Source organism: Apostichopus japonicus, chromosome 15 (genome assembly GCF_037975245.1).
Source record: "Apostichopus japonicus isolate 1M-3 chromosome 15, ASM3797524v1, whole genome shotgun sequence".
Lineage (NCBI taxonomy): Eukaryota > Metazoa > Echinodermata > Holothuroidea > Aspidochirotida > Stichopodidae > Apostichopus > Apostichopus japonicus.
Window position 1 is genome coordinate 9,765,662 of NC_092575.1, and position 24,525 is coordinate 9,790,186.

Genomic DNA, 24,525 nt, shown 5'->3' on the forward strand with positions numbered 1-24,525 from the left:
AGATTGAAATGTTCGGGAAGTGGGAATCCTGCAAAATTATCACGAATAATTTGTTTGTGATTATTAAAACGTAAGCGGAACCGGGAGCCTGTTTCACCTACATAATTGCCCTCTTTGCAAAGTACACAGTAGAAAATGTAAATACGTTAGTAGAATCACAAGAGAGGTAAGGGGGTCTTAGACTAAAGTCAACATTGGGAATCTTGACCACGGTGCCTGGAGTAATATGGGGCATATTTGGCATCGAGGTTTATCGCAAGGGAAATTGCCTGTGGAGGTGGAAACTGAGTGGGGGAGTCTGGAGGAAGTGAGTAAAAATTTAAGGCTGGGGGGTTGACGAAATGCTAGCATGGGGGTACCTTAAACGATTCTCTTACAGACTGATCGTCTTGGAATACAGCAAATTCCTGTTTGATGGAGCGAATGAAAGATTTTATGAGGGGTTGTAACTGGTAACGAACGGAATGCGTGTGCTGGGACTTTAAGACTTGTATTTTAATAAGTCCTAACGGCTCAACTTGTCGGACCTGGAAATACCCTGTCTAATTAAGTAAAGGGGGTATCCGGCATTCAAGAAATAACCAGTTAAAATGGATACCTGGTGTTCAAAACCACATGGGTTGGAGCAAATGCTAAGTCTAAGGCATTGGCTGTAACCAATAGAACTCTTGAGATTATGCGGGTGAAAACTAACAAGATCGCTTCATTACGTCATATGAGTTTAAACGGCGGTACAATTATAATAATAATAGTAATAAATAACATTTATATAGCGCCTAATACAAAAGTTTCTAAGCGCTTTATAAAGTTAGAAAAAAAGAGGAAACGCTTTAAGCTGTCTTTTGCACACTAATCAGGAGTTCATTCCAAAGGGCAGGTGCATCAACAAAAAGTGCAAGATCGCCATAGCGAGTCCTAGTTTGAGAATCTTGAAATTCATACGCTGCGAGACGGAAAGCCAATGCGATGAACGCAGGACGGGAGTGATATGATCAGATTTTTTAGTGAGTGTAATGAGGCGAGCAGCAGCGTTTTTAATTCTCTGAAGGGGAAAATTATAAGATTTTGTAAGTTAACATGCAAGCTATTATAAAAATCAGTCTTCCCCTAATAATAACTGATTTGCCCGTCGCGACTCCGATTACAGTAAATTATCCTGTTTGAAAGATGTGTCGACTCAAAAGCATTTATGAAGTAATATAGGCATACATAATAATGATTCCCACTGCGGCTCCCACTCCTGCAAAGAATACCCTGTAAGGAATGTGTCGTTTTCTAAAGCATTTATGTAAAAGTGTAAACGGCGTGCCATGCAAATCGTATTATTTCCGCGGTCTCAAACACTGACTTGAAAATTGTGATAGAAAAAAGTACCTCCTTCAACATTCTCACCGCATGTCGACCGTCCTTTCGTAACATGGCCACCTTAGCAAGTTTCAGACTTTTAAATCACGGAGCTGGTAATCAATTGTTTTAAGTTTATGAATTAACGAAATGTTTATAAACAAGATTTCAGTTTACACTTAAAATTTGTGCTTTGAATAATTGCTAGTGCTGGAAGTCGGGTACGCTTAATTAATAATTCCCTACTTGCACTGTGGGTTTTCGCGGAATTGGTATAGAATAGTAGGAGACTCGGTTACACAAGGCCTACAGTATGTATTGCTATTGCATGTGAAGGTGTGTTTGTTTTGGGGGAGGGGGTTAATAATACAGTGACGGTCAAAATCTCAGTGAATCTTAACATGGGGTAACTATAGAATACCTCTCCATTTCAGTAACATTTCAGTAAACGAGGAATATTACTTTCTTAGCCACAATCAAGCTAGTACATAGGCCTAGGCTATAGGGGTACCGTTATTTTCCGCACACGTTACTTTCCGCTGAAACAAAACGGTGTTTTCCGCAAACAAATTTGTCAGCGGGAAACAACGTTTTTTTCAGCGGAAAGTAACGTTTTTTTTTGGAAGAACAGAATAACTTACTGAATTGATTAGGCACATGGAATGATTTAGGAAGATGGAGAAGATAGGATTTAACTGCAATAGGATAAATCGGCCATGATTTTAGATGTAACTCGTAAGAAAGGTGGTGCAAAATGCGTGTTCGGTTATTAAAACAGCCTTTACTTATACAGCCATTTCCAGCGAAAATCAAAGATACCGCCCTTTGCAACTTTTTTTTAAACTATCATTACGCGGACCGCAGTTTTAATACTTTATTAGATAGTCAATCCTTCATAACGCGGGCGTCCCTTTGCCCTTTTATCGGCCGACCGCCTCATACTTCTTTAATAATCCCTAATTACACACCCCCAAGCCTCCTCTATATTATAAGCAGCTTAACTTTTCTGACATGAACTCAGTCTAACCATCCTTTATCGACGTTCTTTGATACTTTCTCATGTTATTTTAATCATCCTGCCTGAATTTGGTATCCTAAAATTGCGGAAAAATATAGTATACAGGAAAGTGAAAAAAAAAGGTGTTTTCCGCAGAAGAATTTTTTCAGCGGAAAGTAATCAGCGGAAAGTAACGTATGCGGAAAACAATGGAAACCGGCTATAGCATAGCCTAGGCATAATAAGGCTTAGCCTAGTCTTTGCTTTTACTAGTTTTATGTTGAGAATGATGCAACCATATGTGGGATAGGGCAAATTTTAAGGTGTTTTTTCTGGTTGTTCATTGGACAACCAGGTCGTAATGTTTGGTTGGCTTAACAATATATTTTGTCCAAAACAATGTTTCCAGATAACAAAGAATGATCAATTGATGCATCATGCAGCATTGTTACGAATGCAGGATTCTGCGTCCGGGACGCAATGTTTTGGCCAGGGATGCAAAATCTTCAAATTGCTTGCGTCCCGCGGACGCAAACTTTTTTTTTGAGAAACAAACCCCAAGTATACACACTCACAACTAGGTCAACAGAAAGCATAACAAAACTGTCAAAACACATTTTGGAATGAACATTATTTCTTTTCAAAAGACCACAACTTCTTCTTACAAGAAGCAAAATTTCTCCTACTCCAACAGATCATTGAATTTGTTTGAAAATAAATATATCATAACAATCAACCACAAGGTACAGGGTTAACAACATCCCATTACGGAGATTTTCATGCTAAAAATAGACAATGACGCTTTTCCAAAATTCCCGTGATTTGATTGGTTATAAGTCCCCATCCATTGTCTGTGCAAATTCTTGCACCTGTAGTGCTCAGTGAAAACGGAGTATGTTGTTTAACAACAATTACTTGCAACTTACCTTCCCCTGTGTAGAGATAGTGAATTTTTTTGCGGTATAGTCTACGATGTGTGTGCACTCCAATATCATAACGTTAGGCCTTGTCACATACAGTACGTATACCTTTTGGCAACGAAGAGGCTTCGTAATATTTGAATCATTGTTTTGATCAGAAAATGTTAATGAATGGAGACAATCTATGAATTTTGTGGGAAGCTAACATCTCTGATCCTGAACAGGATATTTCAGCTCACAGTATGTTTCTTCTCTCTGTATTAATAGTTGCTAATGTAAAATGTGCATTCTTAACATCAGTAGTTTCTGTTGCAAAAAAATTTCGCGGTCCAATTAACCACGTGCTTCAGTAAATGTTATTTTGGCGCAACATTCGTGTGTAAACTACTGTACTTTAGAACATTGAACTGATTTTTTTTGTAAATCTACATTGGGTAAAAAACTATTAACATAGATCTTCTGTAATTTTCGTATAGATTATTGCTTGCAAAGAGCCAGAATAAATGTTGGATCAGATTTTAAGGATTTGCGCATGTGTAGTTGAAAATGAAGCTCGAACAGGCATGTACATGCAGCAGTACAGTGAACTGGAATTTAGCGAGAGATATGCACACTGTAGGTACTGGGATTTTTGAAAGAGTTGTTTGTTGGAATCGCTGCAAGGTCAAAGCACGGATCTACTACGGAGTTGGCGAGTAGGGAAGTAGAAGGACGGATGAAGGAGGGGGGCACTGGGGGTAAAAATGGGTCGAAACGGCAGGGTGGTCGAAAGGAGGGGCGCCCCCGGCCGCCCCTGAAAAATAGCGAAGTTAAGGCACTGAGCATTTTTGCCCTATATTGTGTATAACATTTACAAAGTATAGGCTGTGATACTACACTAGTATTAGTAACAGTAGGTCATACAATAAACGTAATTGGTTTTCGATTGGGACGCAAGCTTTTTTTACGGGACGCAATCTTTATTGGGGGCTTGCGTCCCTGGGACGCAAACTTTTTTTCACTAATAACATTACTGTTGATGAATATACATACATTTTTAGGATACTAATGCTATGTAGGTTTGGTGAAAAGAACACCAGCTTTGGGACAGTAAAGGTCTCCTTTGAAAAGATTATAGGTTTAGCATTATTTTGGTTTTATTTCAGTAGGGATGGAAGGTGATACAAATTAATCATTTTACTTAGGCCTTGGCTAGTTGGTTTTCTTGCAATGCAATCTGAATTTGATTTGCTGATTTTAGTGATCCTTACAGAAATTTGGTGGTCTTGGATGACCATGAAAAATGTCCAGTCGGAGTTATCATAAAAGTCCGTAATAAAAAGTCCTCAGAGCTTCAATTCTGGAGTGTGAGGCATAGTCACTGCACAGCTTACCAGTCAAAACGTCCCTTTACCAAAACGTCCCCGTACCAAAACGTCCCCGCTTTTGGTCAAAACGTCCCCGTTGGTCAAAACGTCCCCGTAAGTCAAAACGACCCCATATATCACATTCATTCACAATTTTGAATATATATATTAATTTTAAGTTATAATTTGGCTAAGTTATCGGCATGCAAGTTGGATTACAGGCGCTAAATAAATCATGAAGGATATTGTTTAATTATACTTGGTATGAAAAAGGTATATGCTATATATTTTTCAGTGAATTAATGAAATAAGGAAAACAAATAATATTATACAAGAGGAATTAAGAAAGAATTTGGATGTGTATACTGTACACTATATATATATGTATATAATAATCCTAAAAATATCCTATTACCCTACAGCCCTCTTGCATTCCCTTTTCTATTTATATTATCTTACCTCAGAAAATTATACTCTAAATGTTTCCACCCTCATAACAGGCACTTCCCACACCTAAAAACTGTGTTTTCAACCTAAACTATACTTATCCTTACTCTTTGATTTGAACTAAAAACATCCACACTTGCATTCCAACTGATTATAAAAGCGGGGACGTTTTGACTCACAGGGACGTTTTGACTGTGGGGACGTTTTGGTAAAAAGCGGGGAGGTTTTGGTCTTAAAAGAGCTGGGACGTTTTGGTAAAGGGACGTTTTGACTGGATACCACTGCACATGAGCCTGTGAAGTTTATGACATCTTGAAAATATTTGAGTCCAATAAGCCTCCATTCTGGGATGGAGCCTCAGTTGTGGTGGGGAATGAAAGTTTCATGATGAGAATGACACCATGTTGTGTGGAAGTTTTCAGAAAAATGGCAAATTTTTACTAACCTCCAAATGGGGTGGAGGTGCAGTTGCAGTGGTGATAGTGCCTATAAACAGATTATTTCATTAAAATGTTTAATATGATGTGATGACAACCAAATGCTTGGCTGCATGTATTGAGAATATAACATATCACATATAAATGCTGAGTTCTACTGAGCCTCCATTCTAGTGTGGAGTCGTAGTCGCTGTAGTAATTAAACATAGTTTGCTTGATGACTGTGACTGCGCCTCCCCAGGTGAAGTGAGATTCAGTTTGTGGGATATTCTATTATAGTTGTACCCAGAAAATATATACACATTCTTACTACAGTATCATATAAAAGAGGTGATATCTGTAACAAATGAACACCCTGCTAGAAGAGAGGAGCAAAGATGCCCTAGCGTTAGCTTCCTAAATTTCTCTTTTTCAACCGCTGTTCTAATTTCTACACATGATTATAAACCATTTAGTACTTACTAAATCTGAGATGTTAGGTTCCAGATAAATTGGAAATGGAAAGTGTCAAAAGTGATAACTTTTGGGATGTAATTTGTCGGATAATGTAAGTCTAAAGATGTGTTGCATTTGGGGAAATTGCCTGGCTTGATAATTTTACCCTCTAGAAATGCATTGTTGCCATGTATTGTTGGTTTGACAACATTCTCCATCTATACATTTTTTTTTTGACAGGGCTCAGGAAGTTTAGCTTTCCCCAAGCGGTGAAAGATGCCACACATTTGGTTAGTGTCATTTATTCTGCATTTAGATCCACAAACTTAAAGGCCTATACAGTGAAAATTATAACTTAACACAGTATTTGAAAGTGATCACGGTTTGTTTGGGTATAGTCGTTAATGCACCCCCAGTTGCTCTATTGTGCAACTACTGTCTTCCTGTGACAAGAATCATACTGCAGATGAAACATGAAAACTAAAAGCATGAGAAATACAGTACTTCAGTAGACATAAATGTGCTTCCAGATTTTGGCAAATATCAATATTCTCTTGAATGTTTCAAAGCTTACTCTAGTCAAACCTGTGCTTGTCAGCACCTTTATATCCCATAGGCATAAAAAGAACGGGGGGGGGGGGGGGTTTGTTTTGCCACACATTTCTAATTAGGGATGCACTGCTTTGCTGGATCATTCAGCTGGAAGCATGCAACAGAGTGCTAGGCAATCAGATATATGATCAATGTTGAGCTGGAATATATGTCATATTCTGTTAAAATATGTTGCAAATCCCATAATCTCAACAATTCATTTGAAAATTTCATCAGAAAAAGCCACATTTTGTGGTGATGGTCTTTCTTTAAATATTTACTTAGTTCCTTCTCTCAAATTCAGTCTTATATTTTGAGATTAAATAGTTGCCATTTCAATGTAAGAAGTGTACCTTCTCCTCATATTTCAACTTGTTCCTCAAAATCAAGAGACCATTTTATCAGGAAAAATGTGAAACTTTTGAGACTGCCTTCCAAATTTGTGATAACATTCAAAAAAAAATATTTTTGTTACATCAAAAATCTTGGATTTTATTAAGTTTCTAGTTTTGTATTGATGTTGTATCCCTTGTGCCCAAATTTTATACATTTTATCTAAGAATGTCTGGCAAGATTTGATCTGAAAATGTTGACTATCTTTGACTGTAACAAACTGGTAGAAGTTATTTGTGAAATAAAATCAGTTTTGTGGAAAACAGTTTGTCATTAGGCCCAAAATGAGTTTTGACTTGTGACTTATTATTGAATGAAATTGACTCAACTATCAGCGTTGCACTTCAGTGATAATATTAAAGACTCTAGTTGTCAGTAGAATAAGCTCTGAATCTGTACATTGTTTTTAGTTTTGTTTAATGTCTCCTATTTGCTATTCTCACCTCCTGTAGAGACAAGCCTTATTGCAATCACAGGTATGCACACTCAAGACTTCAGCATGTGTTTTTGCAGAGTCCAAATCCAAAACCAGCTTCAAAAGGACTAAACCACATCTGAATATTGGAACCATTGGACATGTGGACCATGGAAAGACAACTTTAACGGCAGCTATTACCAAAGGTAATATTCTTAGTGGAGAATACCAGGATAGCTATAGTAAATTTCATTTGATTTTGAATGGGTGGCTCTGATGTTTTGCTAGATGTGATGCCATCTGGAGCTCTAAGAGGCAGTTTTTGAGGTTTTGTTTTGTTTTGTTATAAGCTTTGGGTAGAGTGTTTAAGTTGAGATAGTTTCCAAGAATTGTTCCCAAGTCACAGCTAATTTGAATGGTGGTTTAAGCACCCTATGGATGACTGTTACATCAGATACACCTGTTGGGATAATATGTATGCAGGGTTCTGCCCAGGGTGGATTGAGTGCCGGCAGGACTATCTAAGCGGAGCGCCACCATCGGTTGGCGCGGAGCGTAGAAGAAAATTTTGGGTTTAGGAAACCCCATGATGGCCGGAAACGGCCCTTCCCGAGTATATCTGTACGAAGTGTTTCCCGAGTGTTCTGAGTATGTGTACTAGCTAGCTGGATAGTGCCTGTGTCTCGCGCGATAAAAATAGATATAAATGAAACTATCAAAAGTACGATCGGAAGTTGGAAACGGAAAACGGTCATTGGTCTGGAATGCGGAACTCTGGTAATATTTACTAAGTATGACACTGTGATGTGTTGGATATTTTGAACAGTTATGAACTGGATTTCCCCTAGTCTCAAACAAATTGTTTCTGTACGTTCGACCCTCCGGCTATGGAGCTGTTTTTTGGAGTTCCTATCGAAAATAAGTGCCGGTCGGAAAAGTCACTCAGGCAGATTGTGGCGGTCGGTAATTCAGCGTGCTGGTCGGGCCCGACCGGCGCCGACCGGCAGCGGCAGAACCCTGTGTATGGTATTCATATTGATGTCAAGGAGCAATGAAATTTGGTATGCCATTGATTCTGACTACAGTTGGAATTAGTCATTTAAATTTAAATTGTTAACTTGGAAAATGATGACTCTACATTAGAGAGAAAGAAGGATAAAAAGTGCGGGCTCTGGCGGTAAGCAAACATTTAGTTTGACAATTGTGCATGATGTGATAGCCCTTTAGGAATTTGTTAACTTTATAGAGAGGTTAAAAAGTAGATACACAGAGTTAACATTTGAAATGTATTACTGTGTAGTCCAATTTGATTGGGAATCTCTTAAATTGTTGAAGTTCTGTACTTTTGTGCTAAACAATTAGAGTGCAGGATGTGGGATACGTGTAATTGTTGCATGTATTGTTCTTTGTACAACTTGTTTCTGTGTACATTAACACAGGTTTAGAAAATTTAAGGCTGATGGGTTTCTAAGATCAAGATAACCACGACTGATATTTTCACTGACTCTGGTGTTAAACAAGTCAAACATGACTGATATCACTGCCTCTGGTATTAAACATTACTGATCATATCACCTGAATTTGTTTCTTGAACACGATGAAGTATTGTCTGCAGCTGGAGGAGCCAAATTTCATAAATATGATGAGATTGACAAAGCACCGGAAGAGAGGAAAAGAGGTATCACCATCAACGCTGCGCACGTGGAGTACGAGACGGAGAAACGTCACTATGCCCACACAGACTGCCCTGGTCATGCAGACTACATTAAGGTTTGCTAACCTTTTATCTACTTTGGAAATTACAGCCATTTACAGAAAGAGGGCTTTTTTTCCTAATCTGTGAAATGAATCAACTTCTGCATAGAGAGTGGAACAAAACAAAACAAGCTCTGAATGGTGCATGGAATTTCGGAATTGTCTTTTGAGTATTTTGGAGTTTCATTTCAACACCCCATAAGGTTGAAGGCATTTGTACAGTGTAGTATGGGATATTTGATTACTACAGGCCATAAAACTCTTTAACATTGCTATTTTAACAATAATTCTTTATTGTCTCAATATTATAAATCTTCTTTGCAATCAGCATACTGAAATTTGATTCCTGTATGTATGTTTGTATGTGGAATGTTGTTTCTGTTTCTTGTTTTGGTTCAACCAAATGTTTGTTTAACTGTAGTTTCTTCATGAGAAATGTAGATAGAGGCAAGGAATTGCATGTTCTTTGTGCGTTTAATATTATGTACCGGATGTAGTGATCATGGAGAATGGCAATTTGTAGTTGGAGGTGTTTTCATGGTGGCTACAGAGGCAGGTAAACTCACCACAGAGTAGTCAAAAAGGAACTGTTGTGTTTCATCACCATGATATCCCACTTCCAAGTGAATCCCTTAAGTGACTAGAGCATTTATACATTATTTATGAGTGCTATAAAGGATCTCATCTCCTCCAAGCCTGTAAACACAACAAGCAGCTCAAACTGACAGACGTACAGATATTTGAGAATGTTTCCTGTTCTTTATATCAAATGATTCTTTTTGACTATAGAACATGATTACTGGTGCAGCACAGATGGAAGGAGCCATATTGGTTGTTGCAGCCACAGATGGCCAAATGCCTCAGACTAGAGAACATTTACTTCTTACTAAACAGGTTTGTTTGTAGATCTGACCATCCCCTCCCCTTCCCCCTCCCCTCCCCCTCCCCTCCCCTTCACCCACTGCACCCCTCATTAGTATTGTTTCATGCCCTGTCAGTGGTAATATGTACATTAAAGAAATCATGTGTAAAATCAACCAGCCACAAATGCTTAACAGTTCAGAATACATTTCAGATTGAATTGGTCATTTCTTTCTCCTCATTTTTTTTTCATTTCAATCAATTTTGCTTCTACTCAATTTAATAGTTTTGAGTCAAAGTTTAAGGCAGTACAGAATCGTTATCCCAACTTATTACATAACTTTGCTTTTGACAGTTATTGTGGTATTGTAAGTTACTAGGAATCATGGATTCCCAAATAATTAAAACAGCTACTCAACATCAAGAAGAAATTTGCAAATGACCTAGGAGTGAAAACACAAAAACTCTGGGTTTTTTTGGGTTTTTTTTAGCAGGGTTGGCAAGAAAATTTGGTTATTATCCTTTTCACATGAGTAGAAATTGAACTATTGAGATACAATTTTGATACAAAATATCTTTGTTATGTTAGACCTTCCAAAACAATACTGCTGTGACATAAACATTGTGATTCAAAACTTGAATGTGGCTCTGAGTTCAGTGGAGAAATAGAAGTTGAAAACTTGATTAGGGGTGCCCTGTTTGATTCCCAGAAAGGGATCCTTCAGGAAATGTGCTATAAGGGTTTCATTCATGTATATCTTATTTCTTCTTTTTTTGTGACACTGGGTTTTAATTCTGCCATTTCAAAGCATCCATCAAGAATGACCCTGCCAGATATTTTAACTTCTAAGTCTTTTATCCCTACAACACTAATAGTGGTTGTCCTTTACTATTTGTTTGTTTGTTTACTTGTCAATATGTTGGCTGACATGTTAATATTAATATGCTTGTTTTGTCTGACCCTATAGATTGGTGTTGATAAAATTGTGGTTTTCATAAACAAAGCAGATGCTGTCGATCAAGAAGTTTTAGAGCTTGTGGAGTTAGAAATGAGAGAAGTGCTAACAGAATTTGGATTTGATGGAGACAACACCCCGATCATTATTGGTTCTGCATTACAAGCATTAGAGGTAAGTGTGTCATGTGAGAGGCAGAGGTACAGTATGGAGTTTTTGTAAATAAAACCTAATGATGGTTTTTCGCGGTTGTTTTTTCTGATTACCCTGGATTCCCTGATTGGATCATTTTTCATCCATGGTTTCTTTTGATGTGTGGTAAAGTAAACCTGAACATATGTGTCTTGTGTAGTCTGGGGATACTGAAGTAAAGCTATTGGAGCTCAGCAATGTTATACAAAAATCTACCAAGAGCTATATCTAATGAATTCTATGAAGGACAAAGTTCGTTGTAACAGTGGTAACTTGCCTCATGACATTGAAGAAAGTCAGCAACCTTGGAAAGAGTTCAAAGGTCATATAAGGTCAGTAGAGGGCAAAGTAGGCATACCTTGTAAAACATGATATCTCAAGTAGGGAAAGGATGCCATACCTTGTACAAGACATGTGCCTTCCCATTGATGAGCGCAAACACCCTACAAAGACATTTGAAATGGTTAATAGATTGTGGGGGTTTTATTTTGGTATGTGAAATGAAACTTCAGTAGTCCAGGTAACAATCAGCATTGTTGTGACCCTTGATCCGATTCCGTTGAAACTTCACCACCTTTTATTCTGAGAGCTGTGTCGGTAATTCTTTGATTCTTCCTTATAGCCACCCGGTAACATCACTTGATAATAATTGTCTTTCTGGTTTCTCCGAGAAAGAAAATTTATTTTTTGCTGATAAAGAGGAACATATTCTTAGCATCCTTCTAAAATTTTCTATTTATCACTTCTGAGATACCAACATTTGAAGTTGACATATGTGACCTTGTACTTATAAAATAGTAAATGGAAGGAACATGCAAACTGTGTTATACCATGCAAAGTAATGTTCAATCAATATTCCAGTCTGCCAGTATTGTTAACACTTACTATTGTATCTCTTTCGCAATGTGTCTGTTTCTTTAGCAGTGTGTCTGTTTCTATAGTAATGTTTCTGTTTTGTTAGTAATGTGTCTGTTTCTTTAGCAATATGTCTAGTTTTTTAGCAATGTGCCTGTTCTTTAACAATGTGTTTGTTTCTTTAGAAATGTGTCTGTTTTGTGAGCAAAGTGTCTGTTTCTCTAGCACATGTCTGTTTCTTTAGCAATATGTCTAATTTTTTAGCAATATGTCTTTCATTAGTAATGTGTCTGTTTCTTAAGAAATGTTTCTATTTCGTTTAGCAAAGTGTCTTTTTCTCTAGCACATGTCTGTTTTTTTAGTACATATCTGTTTCTGTAGCACTATGTCTGTTTCTTTAGCAATGTGTCTTAAATGTGTCTGTTTCTTTAGCAATGTGTCTGTTTCTTTAGAAATGTTTCTATTTTGTTTAGCAAAGTGTCTTTTTCTCTAGCACATGTCTGTTTTTTTAGTGTATGTCTGTTTCTGTAGCAATATGTCTGTTTCTTTAGCAATGTGTCTTAAATGTGTCTGTTTCTTTTGCAATGTGTCTGTTTCTTTAGAAATGTTTCTATTTCGTTTAGCAAAGTGTCTTTTTCTCTCGCACATGTCTGTTTTTTTAGTACATATCTGTTTCTGTAGCAATATGTCTGTTTCTTTAGCAATGTGTCTGTTTCTGTAGAAATGTTTCTATTTCGTTTAGCAAAGTGTCTTTTTCTCTAGCACATGTCTGTTTTTTTTAGTACATATCTGTTTCTGTAGCCATATGTCTGTTTCTTTAGCAATGTGTCTTAAATGTGTCTGTTTCTTTAGCAATGTGCCTGTTTCTTTAGAAATGTTTCTATTTCGTTTAGCAAAGTGTCTGTTTCTCTAGCACATGTCTGTTTTTTTAGTGTATGTCTGTTTCTGTAGCAATATGACTAGTTATTTAGCAATGTGTCTTTCATTAGTAATGTGACTGCTTCTTTCTTAATGTATTTGATTCTTTATAGGGTAAAGACAGTAAGACTGGAGTTGATAGTATCTATCAATTACTTGGGGCAGTTGATGAGTGGATACCTCTTCCAGTTAGAGACTTAGACAAAGACTTCATGATGGCCATTGAAGCTTCATACACCATACAAGGTTTGTACATTACACCATACCAGGTTTGTACATTACACCATACAAGGTTTGTACATGACACGATACAAGGTTTGTACAGTACACCATACAAGGTTTGTACATTACACCATACAAGGTTTGTACATGACACCATACAAGGTTTGTACATTACACCATACAAGGTTGGTACATTACACCATACAAGGTTGGTACAGTACACCATACAAGGTTGGTACATTACACCATACAATGTTGGTACATTACACCATACAAGGTTGGTACATTACACCATACAAGGTTTGTACATTACACCATACAAGGTTTGTACATTACACCATACAAGGTTTGTACATTACACCATACAAGGTTTGTACATTACACCATACAAGTTTTGTACATGACACCATACAAGGTTTGTGCATAACCTCTCACTTCTCTTAAACATGACGTTGGTGTTGTTTTCATTTTCTTTTTGAATTGTGCAACATGTAAGTTATAATCCTGTGCTATTAAAGGACATTGCAAATATCTTAATAAATGTGTTTTGTCACTTTTGATGTGAACAAACTATATTGTTTCCTCTTCCACAGGTAGAGGAACAGTCGTCTCTGGTCGAGTGGAACGTGGCAAAGTAAAGAAAAATGAAGAGGTGGAGTTGGTTGGCCATGGGCGTAAAATGAAAACTGTTGTTACAGGTACAGTAAACAATGTATTGTATTTGCTTATTGTTCATTGGCCTTTCATCAAGCAATTGATGCCCCAAATTCTAACAATGGTGTCAGGTAAGGTACACAAATAGTAAAATTTAATATTTTAACCCCATGTTTTGATATACATCTATTGATGCCCTAAAATCCCATCCTAGGTAGAGTAATCACATTTGTTTCATACCATTGTAGAGATGATGTAGAGATGTACCATTGTAGAGCTCATGAATACCAAACTTACTCAACTGACTTATGTCAAACTTGTTAATGCAAGCAGTGGGTTGCCAGCAAATAGTTTAAGGGGGTGGGTGGGTGGGTGGGGGTTTTGGAAGTACAAAGAATACACCTGATGAATGTACAAGTCTAATTCAGGGGGATAGGGAACCCCCCGCCCTGCCCCCACCTCACCCCATGTTTCATTGGTGAACCAAGTTTTAATATTTGAAAATTAAATTTTTGCATGAAAATTCAAGACTTATGTCTTATAACCAGAGCTGTACATTCACTGTTGTTCAAAAGGGGTGTTGATCAATTGGAGACGGACTTGGCTTTTTGCAAATGACTGCAGTGACTAGCTGAGCAAGGTTTCAAAACATTAATCAACAAAAGCAGCAACTTGCTTTATTCTTACAATTGTACACTGTTATTGACTGGAAGTGCAGGCCAAACAAGCCACAGCACTTTAAGATAGTTCTTGTTAGCCTGTTTAGCAAGAGTTTAGTGTAAAAATACATGTCAGAAAAGTATTACTTATATTTCTCTGGAATGTATCTCATGGGCCTATTTGGAGTCCAGCTCAAGGGTTTTCAGATATTCCCTATTCTCTCAAAGCAAGTTTAGAGCACAAAATATATGTGAGCGACAACAATTCAATTTCTATGGACTTTTTTACAAAGCCTTGGTGGGGGTCCAGGGGACGAAACAAATTTGTATGTACGGGAGAGTCTTTTTTTGTGGGGGGCGAGGGCGACGGAAGCATCACAATTTGGTGAGCAAATGGCTCCTTGGTGCCATCACTGAATGCAAGTACATTTGTTACTTCAGTAAGCTTCTTTTACTTGTTAAACAACTGCTTGATCAAATGTACTGTGTGTATTTCATAGATACGGCATGAAGGCGTCACTATCATTAATTATGTCATTTTAAAAGGTCTCGAAATGTTCCACAAAATGTTGGATGAAGGTCAAGCAGGGGATCAACTAGGGGCACTCTTGAGAAATGTGAAGAGAGATGACACAAGACGAGGTATGGTGATGTGCAAACCGGGAACTCTTGACCTCCATAACCACGTTGAAGCGCAGGTATGTGTATCTTGAAGAGAAAGCCCAGGAATGGTATATGAAGATGTACACACATCAACGGTTAATGGCAGTGTAGCTCACTTTTATGCTCCTTTATCAATCCCATTCAACTCCTGTTAAATTCATAGTCTACAAATCCTGTGGTAAATTTACCACCCACCCATGCCACTTCCAAAATCTCCTAGGTTCACCTTTACACCTTGAAGTCAAGCACTCTCCCATTTCTATCTCATTTGAAGGAACTCCTGCTTTGGACGTTTGATTTTCAAATTTCCATCAGCGACCCTTCTCGTTAAAACGACGGAAGATTTGATACGATATAACTTTACTGCTTGCAATGCATGTCGGGAATTGTATTATAGATAACATATTGGAAAGTGAAATGTAATTAATTGATGACCAAGACTTAACAAGACTTTTATAGCCATTTATCAACGGAATAGTTTGGAGAAGCAACGGTTACCATGTACTTGATCTCATTCTAAACAAAATAGGTTTACATTCTTGCAAAGGATGAAGGGGGACGCCATAAACCGTTCACCAGTAATTTTTCGCCTCAGATGTACTCGTACACATGGGATATGGCAGCTAAAATTGAGCTGATTGGAGGCAAAGAAATGGTTATGCCAGGTGAGATGTCTCAACTTATATATTTTATAACCTATTCTTTGATTAGATTCAAGTTAAATGTGCTTGGTTGACTTTGAATGTGTAAATTGTTAGCAGAGGTGAAATTTATATATGAACTGTCTCTCCCAACAAATATTTACACAGAGTAGACAATATTTACACAGGTAGACACAGGTCTGTTATGAACTGAAGAAAAGAAAACCCTACAAAAACACCGCTTGAGTCTTTTAATGAATAGTAAAGTTATTTAATTGTAACACAATGTCATCTTGTTTTATTGTATTGATCATTCTTAATTGTTCCTTAGTCACAAATGTATCACTGTACTGATACAACAATGAAGACAGTTTCAATGCGTTGTGTCCTACTCTCATCTGGAAATAACATTTGAATCGGAACAAATCTAGCTTTATTTTCCGAAAGATCCTCCATATGTTCGCTTTTGACTTCATCCCCAGGTGAAGATGCAACCCTGAATCTCCAGTTACTGAAGCCAATGGTTTGTGAGAAAGGCCAGCGGTTCACGCTGAGAGACGGAAAATTAACCCTTGGCACTGGTGTGATTACAAAGATATTACCAGACGTCACTGATGAGGATGAAAAATAAAATTAAACAAAGCATTATTTTAATAAACAGTGGGAAGAGATGTCCCTGAAGTCTCTGTAGATTACTGGGGGTTTAATGGATTTAGACTGTTTCCAAGGATGATTTTCACAGCTTGAAATAGGAAAACTAGGTATTAATGAGTGCCTGTAGGTGATACTTTTGACCAAGGACTATGATTTATATCCATACATCAGTTTGCTACTTGGTATATACTTTCTGAATATATTAAAATAAATGTTCATGGAAAAAGAAGATGATTGTTTGCCTATTTTTAAACTTTCCTCTGTTTTGACATAATGCATGATTTTCAAGTAACTTTTCTAAATCAATAGCAGACAGTGGACTAATGTTATGAGCTGATCTTGTCATTCGGCTTTGGTTGGTATCCATGTGTGTAATAATACTCTTCATTGAGTAGTACTTGAAGTAACCATAGCAACCACTTCAATCTTACCAGCATCTGCTTCCCAGTATCAGTTGTGACAAGGCTTCGAATTCATGTGTGTAGTGAAAAGAAACCTCTCTTTGGGAAATGGATCATAATTTTCCTTTACAAATTCATGATATGAATCATAAATATAGGAAATTCAAATTATGTAAGCTTTCTGCTCTTTTTCATTCTGTACTAGCGATAACTTCATCAATGACAAATACCATGATAATATTCATTTAATCCTTAGTTTTGATACCCTTGTGATACCTTTGTACTTCACAGATAACCTTCAGAATGCTTTCCTAAATTACCTTGGTAATATAGTTTTTCATTGCGGTTTGCTATGAAGGTATCTTTCTCAATATATTGCTTTGATTCCTTGAGTCCATCTGTACATACTTTGTCATAATTACATGTGATATCTTGATCTATGTAACTGAACAGGCAGAAGCTGACTGAGTTAGACTTGATAGCAGTACCTTGGTACCTATCCAAGTATCTTTCTCATTGTTTGTTTATTTTTATTTCTTGGCTCAATACTAGTAGATTCATCATTCCTCCACAGATGTACCTCTCATTGTGGTTGTTGTGATGTATTTGTACTTCATAGATATCACCATTAGCATCATTATGTTGCTTTTCATTTCTTGATACTCCATAGGTGTATTTCTCACCATGATTACTTTCAGTACCATGGAAATACTGATATCTTTCTCACAATGATTGTCTGTGATATCTTGGTGCTTCATAGTTATAATACTCACCATTGTGAATTTGGGTTGCATTGGTACTCCAAAGCTTGTTCTTATTTGGATCAGTTGTGATATAAATAATACTCCAAAGATGTGTTTCTAATTTTCGTTGCTTGTGATAGTGGGTGAACTTCCATTATTTGATGAATGAAAATCAGATTGCCTTTTGGAAATACATGTTGCTGTAAACAAAGAGACTGTTCACCATATACCATATATGACTTGCTGTTTCCTTTCTGTTGCTTCACGTGAATATAGAATATTATTTAGTTTAATTTATTGTATAATGTTCATAGAATGTACGTCGAGGCTCAATTTGTGTGTGCTCATTGTTAGGTTTCTGCATGTGGAGTTTTGAAGAAGCCTGCAAAAGGAACTACAAATGACAACTTGATAATTTAGAAAGCATAGTATCAACAGGTGAAAAAGAAAATGAGAAAACACTAATAACACAATAATCAAGACAATCATGTGGGTAAAGCTATAATAGAAGCCTGTGCTGATAAAGCTATGAGAGACAAATGAAATTCATAGCATGGCCAGATCTTTGTCAACATCCTTTCTAAGTTTATGTAGATATCCATTGCATAGTACAACAAATTCGGTAGATAAAGGCCTCTACATAGTAAGCAGTATGGTTCTATTTATACATTTATTTCTCATGTGTAATGTCTTGTCCATTCCTCATAAAATCTCAGACCAAACATAGCTGAAGTTTTGTTAGTTTCCACTTGGCATACAGGGTTGCACTTTGTCCATAAAAATACTAATAAGCAGACGACATGTATTTCATCATTTCAAGTTATCCTTTAGAGCGGGTAGTAAATACAACTGAATTCTCGTCGCCTAATTAGCACTGGTACATCCTCTTTACTGTAGGGTTTCACATGTCAGCTAAAGGTCTTTTGAACATACAAAAACGAATGTAAACATAGGATAACATCACACGTCGTTTCCATATTTGAGCCACAGACGATTATTGTTTAAGATGAGTTTAAGAAATTACAGAGAACAACCAAAGTGGCCTATATGTAAAACCTCTCGATAATTCTACTGAATAAACAGTATTATAGAATTTTATTTCAGGTTTTTATGATAATAGCAGGGAGCTGCTGTTAGAGTAGCAGCTCCCTGATAATTGTAACCTTTGAAGTCATGCAGGCAGATGAGTGTGTAAGGCGGGTGTGTGTGTGGCGCCTTGCTTGGGCAGTTTGTATCAATCTCATATTTCGTGTGAAGGTGGACCACATTGAGTAGAAGAAACCTAGTGTTTTTGGTGGTGGCCAAAGTTCAGTTGGGGTCACTAGGGAAACCTTTATAATCTACCATATCTCCCACCGACCAGCCTATTATATAACATGTGCGTTACGCCTCATAAGAATAGGAGAGGCTGTTGGCAATTGGAAATTAGCTTAAGGGCATCCGTAGATCAGAAGTCTCGACTGAATCAGAAGTCTCGACCAAATCTCCATTGACTTAATTGTTTCGGTAACTTTTGGAGTAAACATGCTGTATACATGCCTGTGCACAAAGGTGTATAATGAACGACGCACTGTTGGTAAACAACTTTGCTATTGGAATGGACAATATCATTGTGAATCATTGGTATTCTATCTTTACTTCCGTTGTACAAGTTTTCCGTCGCATGTCGTTATTGTCGAGATTCAGTGCCAAATAAAAACCAGGTTTGGATGTAGCAACGTTGGGGAAATGACCAGGCACCGTTTACGAAAATTAACTGTCGCCTAGTTAGATGGTTAGAGGCAAACCAGACGCAAAATCTTTTGACCAGGGGGTAAAAATCGCACGGCGCCAGCTTAATGTACGGCTTCTAGGTGCATGGGCGGCGATCCTGTGGGGGAAGGGGGGATATATCCCCCTATGAAAATGGGTGGAGGGGATGTAATACACCATATCCCCCCCCCCCACCAAATGCCAGGGATAAGAATATTTTCATGCCTACATTTATGCATCATCGTGAATGTACGGCTCTTTTTTAGCTTCATTTCTCGCCTACCATAAACGCATTGCGATCTTTTCAAATAAAGCGTCTTTATATAGCAAGTATATTTAACTGTAGGCTTCATTGGCCCTATAACAACAAAATGTATTATTGCGCCCACGGTATTGATATAGTACATATATGCACCCTCATAGTATTCATATAGGCCCTATAGTAGGCCTACACACGTACCTGTTCCCTCGAACAGCTGAGAATCTCATGTTACCAGGGTAATGCTTAATACACGTTTCACCTGGATGCCCTAGCAATCGGTACCTAGGAATGTAACTATGTGTAATTGTGTATTGCATGTGTATAGGCCTATAATAGCCTGCATGAGGCCATTTTCTTCATCGAATAATATAAAAGAGCTCTCGAACATTCTAACGTAGCGCCTGAAACAAGATTGACAGGGGAAATTTAGCTGTTCTATTTTGTAATGTCTGTCATAATAACAAAAAGACCTGTGGTACATTAAACCCTGTCCACTGATTACTATGCATGATATCTGCACCAAAAACAACAAGGACCATCCTTGGGTTAATGGTTATAATTATACCTACTAAAAAGCTGATGATACCACAAACCACATAATATGTGCATTTTGAGATGCTCTTCCATGGATGCGAGATTGTTATCCACTGTTAGGGTAGGAGGCATATGGTACCAGGAAGTTGTTCCGTAACAACTCCCTGATCGTATACATTCAATCATCCGTATACGTTACCTCGAGGAAAGGGGACAGTCGAGATAATTGGAGATAGGATTTTCAATTAACAACGAGAGAATATTTTGTCTCTTCAGAGTAAGTTTGATAATGTCTGCCACTATGATCCCTTTAATTAACAGACGGCTTGCCATGATGTCTGTTAAGGAAGTAATCCAAACAGAATAACATCATTGTTTCGAATGATGAGATGACCATGTGGTCAAACCAGGGAAGTTCCCTTCATCTTTGAAGAAGGAAATTTAGTTTTAAGTTTCGTTTATGTCATGGCCTAGATTCCTGCAGTGAAATACATTTATCTGTACAATTTTATTGGTTTTTTCCTTTCTAAAAATAGCAAAAGGATGGACACAGCAGGCCGGGAAAGGATCAATATCATATCAAATTAAAACATATTATATCCAACATTTGTTTCCTTTTCTCTGTCTCAAAGCAATATCTCAGTACCGAGCTAACTTGTGTTTGAGAGAAGATAATGTCACCAATAATGTAAACCAGGATATGATTACAGACACCCTCCTAATTTTGTTCCACTAGTGAAAGTATTATAGCTAAAGAGTAATAAAAATCAATCCATTCGCAAATAATGAACATTTCTTGACTCGCTGCAGATACTTTTATTTAGCTCACCACAGGCCCCTAGCCAGCGTGGGGCACGGGGGTCTGTGCCCCCCCCCGTGCAAGGGACCGTGCCCCCCCCCCCTTGTAAAAAAAATGGTAAGAGAAAAAATTGCATGAAATTAATCAAATAAAATTGTTAAATTTTGTTGTTTACATGAATTGCAATTTGTTGTTTAGTTTGAAGAATTTAATTTCGAAGAGTATAGTTTGCAGCCTCCCTTTCCACCCGCCCTGATCCCTACCCGCCCGTTCCCACCCACTATAGTATTTCTATGCTAAAACTGAAAACTCTCAATAAAAGTTAAGCACAACGGGTCAGAGACTCACATTCAGGCTATGAACTTGTGGAGAGAAAGAGATATCCGAAGTCATCGGGGAAGTGGCCATGGGCAACTGTGAGAAGGACAACTGGAGAAAAATCTTTGCAGTATCTTTGATGTAATTAAATTTCTTGCCATGAATGAAATGGCATTTCGGGGAAATAACGAAACTGTGGGGGAATTGCAAAAGCCGGACGATTTCTTACTCGGGGGAAAGTTTAAGCAACTTTTGTTGTTCACAGCAGAAAGTACGGCAAATGCTATAATTGACGTGATTGAAAAGGCAGGACTGTAACCTGAAAAGATTATTTTATTATTATTAGCCAATCATATGAAGGAGCTAGTGTCATGTCAGGAAGATTGGGTAATTATATTCAATATATTATATAAAAAATGATAAAATTACAATGACCTTCCAGGATTTTCAAAAGAGAAGGGGCTGAAGACCAGTACTTATATCCAGTGGCGTAGCTAGACTTTTTTCAGAGGGGCGAAATTCTCCAAACTTCCGATTTTTCACCGCGGATTTTCCGAATTTCTTCGAACTTTTTTTCCAGACGGGTCAAGACATCCAGATTTTCTGATTTTTCTTTGAATTTTCAAGAAAAGTGGGCCAAATTTGGTAAATTTTACCCCAGATTTTCCGATTTAAAAAAAATATTTCGCCAGGGGGATTTCCCCCTGCCCTCCCCTCCCTTGCCTACGCCACTGCTTATATCATAATTTATTTCGAAAGAAACTAAGTATGCATCGGACCTTTTAAAATTGTGTATTACTCTCATTTAAATATTAAATCGTAGGTCCTACAGAATTGTTTCATGAGGCACACACTATAGAAAAGGTCCGTAGGGTCAAGCAAAAAAAAATAGTGAGTTGCTTTTCTCAACCATTTTCCATGCAATGATGTTTGGTGATATAAATACAAGAGCAATCGTTGCATATGTATCTGTAACCGCATGATATTATATTATGCGACTCGTTCTCGAACACAATAATGCGTTGCCAGGGGTTGTTATATGTGGCGTTCAAAGCTGTTAAATGTTTTACCTTTTGTTATAATATATTTAACAGAATGTAATCCGACACCGATTAATTTTTACCACAGATGGATAAGTTCACCCATGATCACTGTTAAGTTCCTTCCGTTCGCCTCGTATAATCATCAACAAAAATGTATTCAATTCAGTTTCCCTCCGTCGGGTGTATCCTTAGACATCACAGAGTCTGTTATGCGAGTTCCATTCTTCTAGGTCAGTTGGATGAAAATGAATGTCAAAGGTAAGGGGGAGGGGGAGGGACGGGGGTTCTGATTTTTTCCACGACTGCTTACGGTAGTGGGCATGGAAGGGCCATGGCTTGGTCCAGGATGGTTGTGGCTTGGATATGGCCAAAGCCTACTCCAACAGGGAGTGCTTTGTCTTCGATATATTTTGCAGAATGATTTAGGCTAGGTCATACTAATTGTTCAGCCTACCGTGCATCTGTGTATGTACATATCACATATTTATTTCTCTACAAATAAACCCAAGCAAAATGAGTCACACTCACAAGATATGCAAATATGCAAAAATCCAAAATGGCGTCTCTTCTGTCTATGAGCAATTAACTAAAAGTCAAGGAATTGGGTTGTCATCTTGTTTTATATTATTTTGTGATTGTCTATAAAATTTCCTTTTCTTCTGATACCAATTGTGGGTGAAATTGGTTGAAAAATGGCAGAGATATTAGGTTTTTTTTTTAGGAGAGTGTAGTCTGTGTCTGTATAGTATGTATATATACTCAGTACCTTTGTCGCACTAAATAGACTTATGCTTTTCAAGGTATCTTTGTAATGTATTCAGCTTCTTCTGAAGATTAATGAGGATGCTGGGGCTGATCTAAACTTCAGTTGACTTTTAGAAAAATGAATAGGTCAAAGGGAAAATTTCCAAGAATTTTAAACGTAAACAAACTTTCAAATGAATTGCTTGGATAGGTGTTCAATATAATCTGCCCCCCCCCCCCTAAAAAAAAAATTGTACATCGCTTCATTTTGGTACTTAAACAAAGTATGCAGGATGAAGTATGGGGAAGATACAATTAATGCTTTAAAAATGCTCACTCCAACTGTCTGCAATTACATACACTGCTATGATAAGGGCTAGATCACTACCAGATTATAGAGCCTTAGTTAGGTCTATCAGTATCAACAATCCACATCAGCTTTGGCATACTTGCTACCTGCTAAAATGGCAAACCAGTAATTATAAATTGCATTACGTGAATATGTTTACTTTAAAAAAAAATGGTATCAGCGTTACGATAGGCCAATGCTCAAGGCCATTTTAAAATTTACTGCCTCGTAAAGCCTAAGTATAAGCCCTACTAAGTTATAGGATTAGGCGTAACTAAACTCATGAATAGAATACACTAAGTAGCAGTATAAATCCTCCGTTCGTCCGTGATTCTCTGACAAGTATGAGTTGACTATGACAAACAGCAGCTAGCCTATTATATAACTTAATGTATACATTTAACGTTAGGTCTACGTAACGCAGCGAATCAAAAGCAGTCGTCTATTTAATTTAATTTAGTCGTGAGTCTAGACGCATTTCTCAGTATTGTCACGTTCACTTACAGAATAACTAAACTTACCTACGAATTTGTCAATCAACTCTTCCAGGCCGCGAGTTTTTTTTATGCAGGTAGGTTCGTACCATTGTGTATATTGAATAGCCAATCACAGCCAAGTTCATTTTGACGTCATCAAATATGCACGTGTCACTCGCTCTAAAGCAGTAAGATTTGTAAACAACGTCAATCTGATGCTGTATGAGCATTGTGAGTTCGAATCTCACATCTGCCGAAAATTTTTGTTGTTGTCATTAACTCGTTTTTATCTTTTACTTTCTCCCAAACCAAGCATTTTTTGTTCAGAAATCTTTTTCATTTCTTCGCATATTTATAACTTTATTTATAGCTCGTTTGGTCGCGAACTGTAGGCCTATGTGGCTTGCGCGTGTATGACGGTGGATTACTAGTATATTTAGTAACGATAAATGACTTTATTTGACAAAGTGGTACAAGTTAGGTTGCATTATCTAACTCTGCATCCGTTGATTAACGCTTTGGCGAAAGTTACTTGTAATCATGTAAAGATGACTAAGTGGACTTTTACTATAATTTTCGGCAATCCTCTATCGTATGCATACGTATACTTCGACTGAATGCTGTGTAATATTTACAAAATGCCATGTATTTTTTTACAACCCATGATTTACCTAACATTATTTTATAAATTATGTTCTGTGTGTAAGCAAGGGCGGCGCAAGCACTTTTAATCTGGGGGGGGGCACCAA

At 37.4% G+C, this 24,525-nt stretch overlaps 1 protein-coding gene across 1 annotated transcript; it reads left to right on the forward strand.

Moving 5' to 3' along the window:
* The first annotated feature begins 1,329 nt into the window (after positions 1–1,329).
* Positions 1,330–17,731, forward strand: LOC139980678 (elongation factor Tu-like). Its single transcript, XM_071992500.1, has 11 exons — positions 1,330–1,460; positions 6,167–6,216; positions 7,363–7,531; positions 8,929–9,095; positions 9,870–9,974; positions 10,910–11,071; positions 12,976–13,108; positions 13,678–13,782; positions 14,944–15,095; positions 15,590–15,725; positions 16,184–17,731. The coding sequence occupies exons 1-11, from the start codon at positions 1,418–1,420 to the stop codon at positions 16,330–16,332; spliced, it is 1,371 nt and encodes a 456-aa protein (XP_071848601.1). The 5' UTR covers positions 1,330–1,417; the 3' UTR covers positions 16,333–17,731.
* Positions 17,732–24,525: the final 6,794 nt, after the last annotated feature.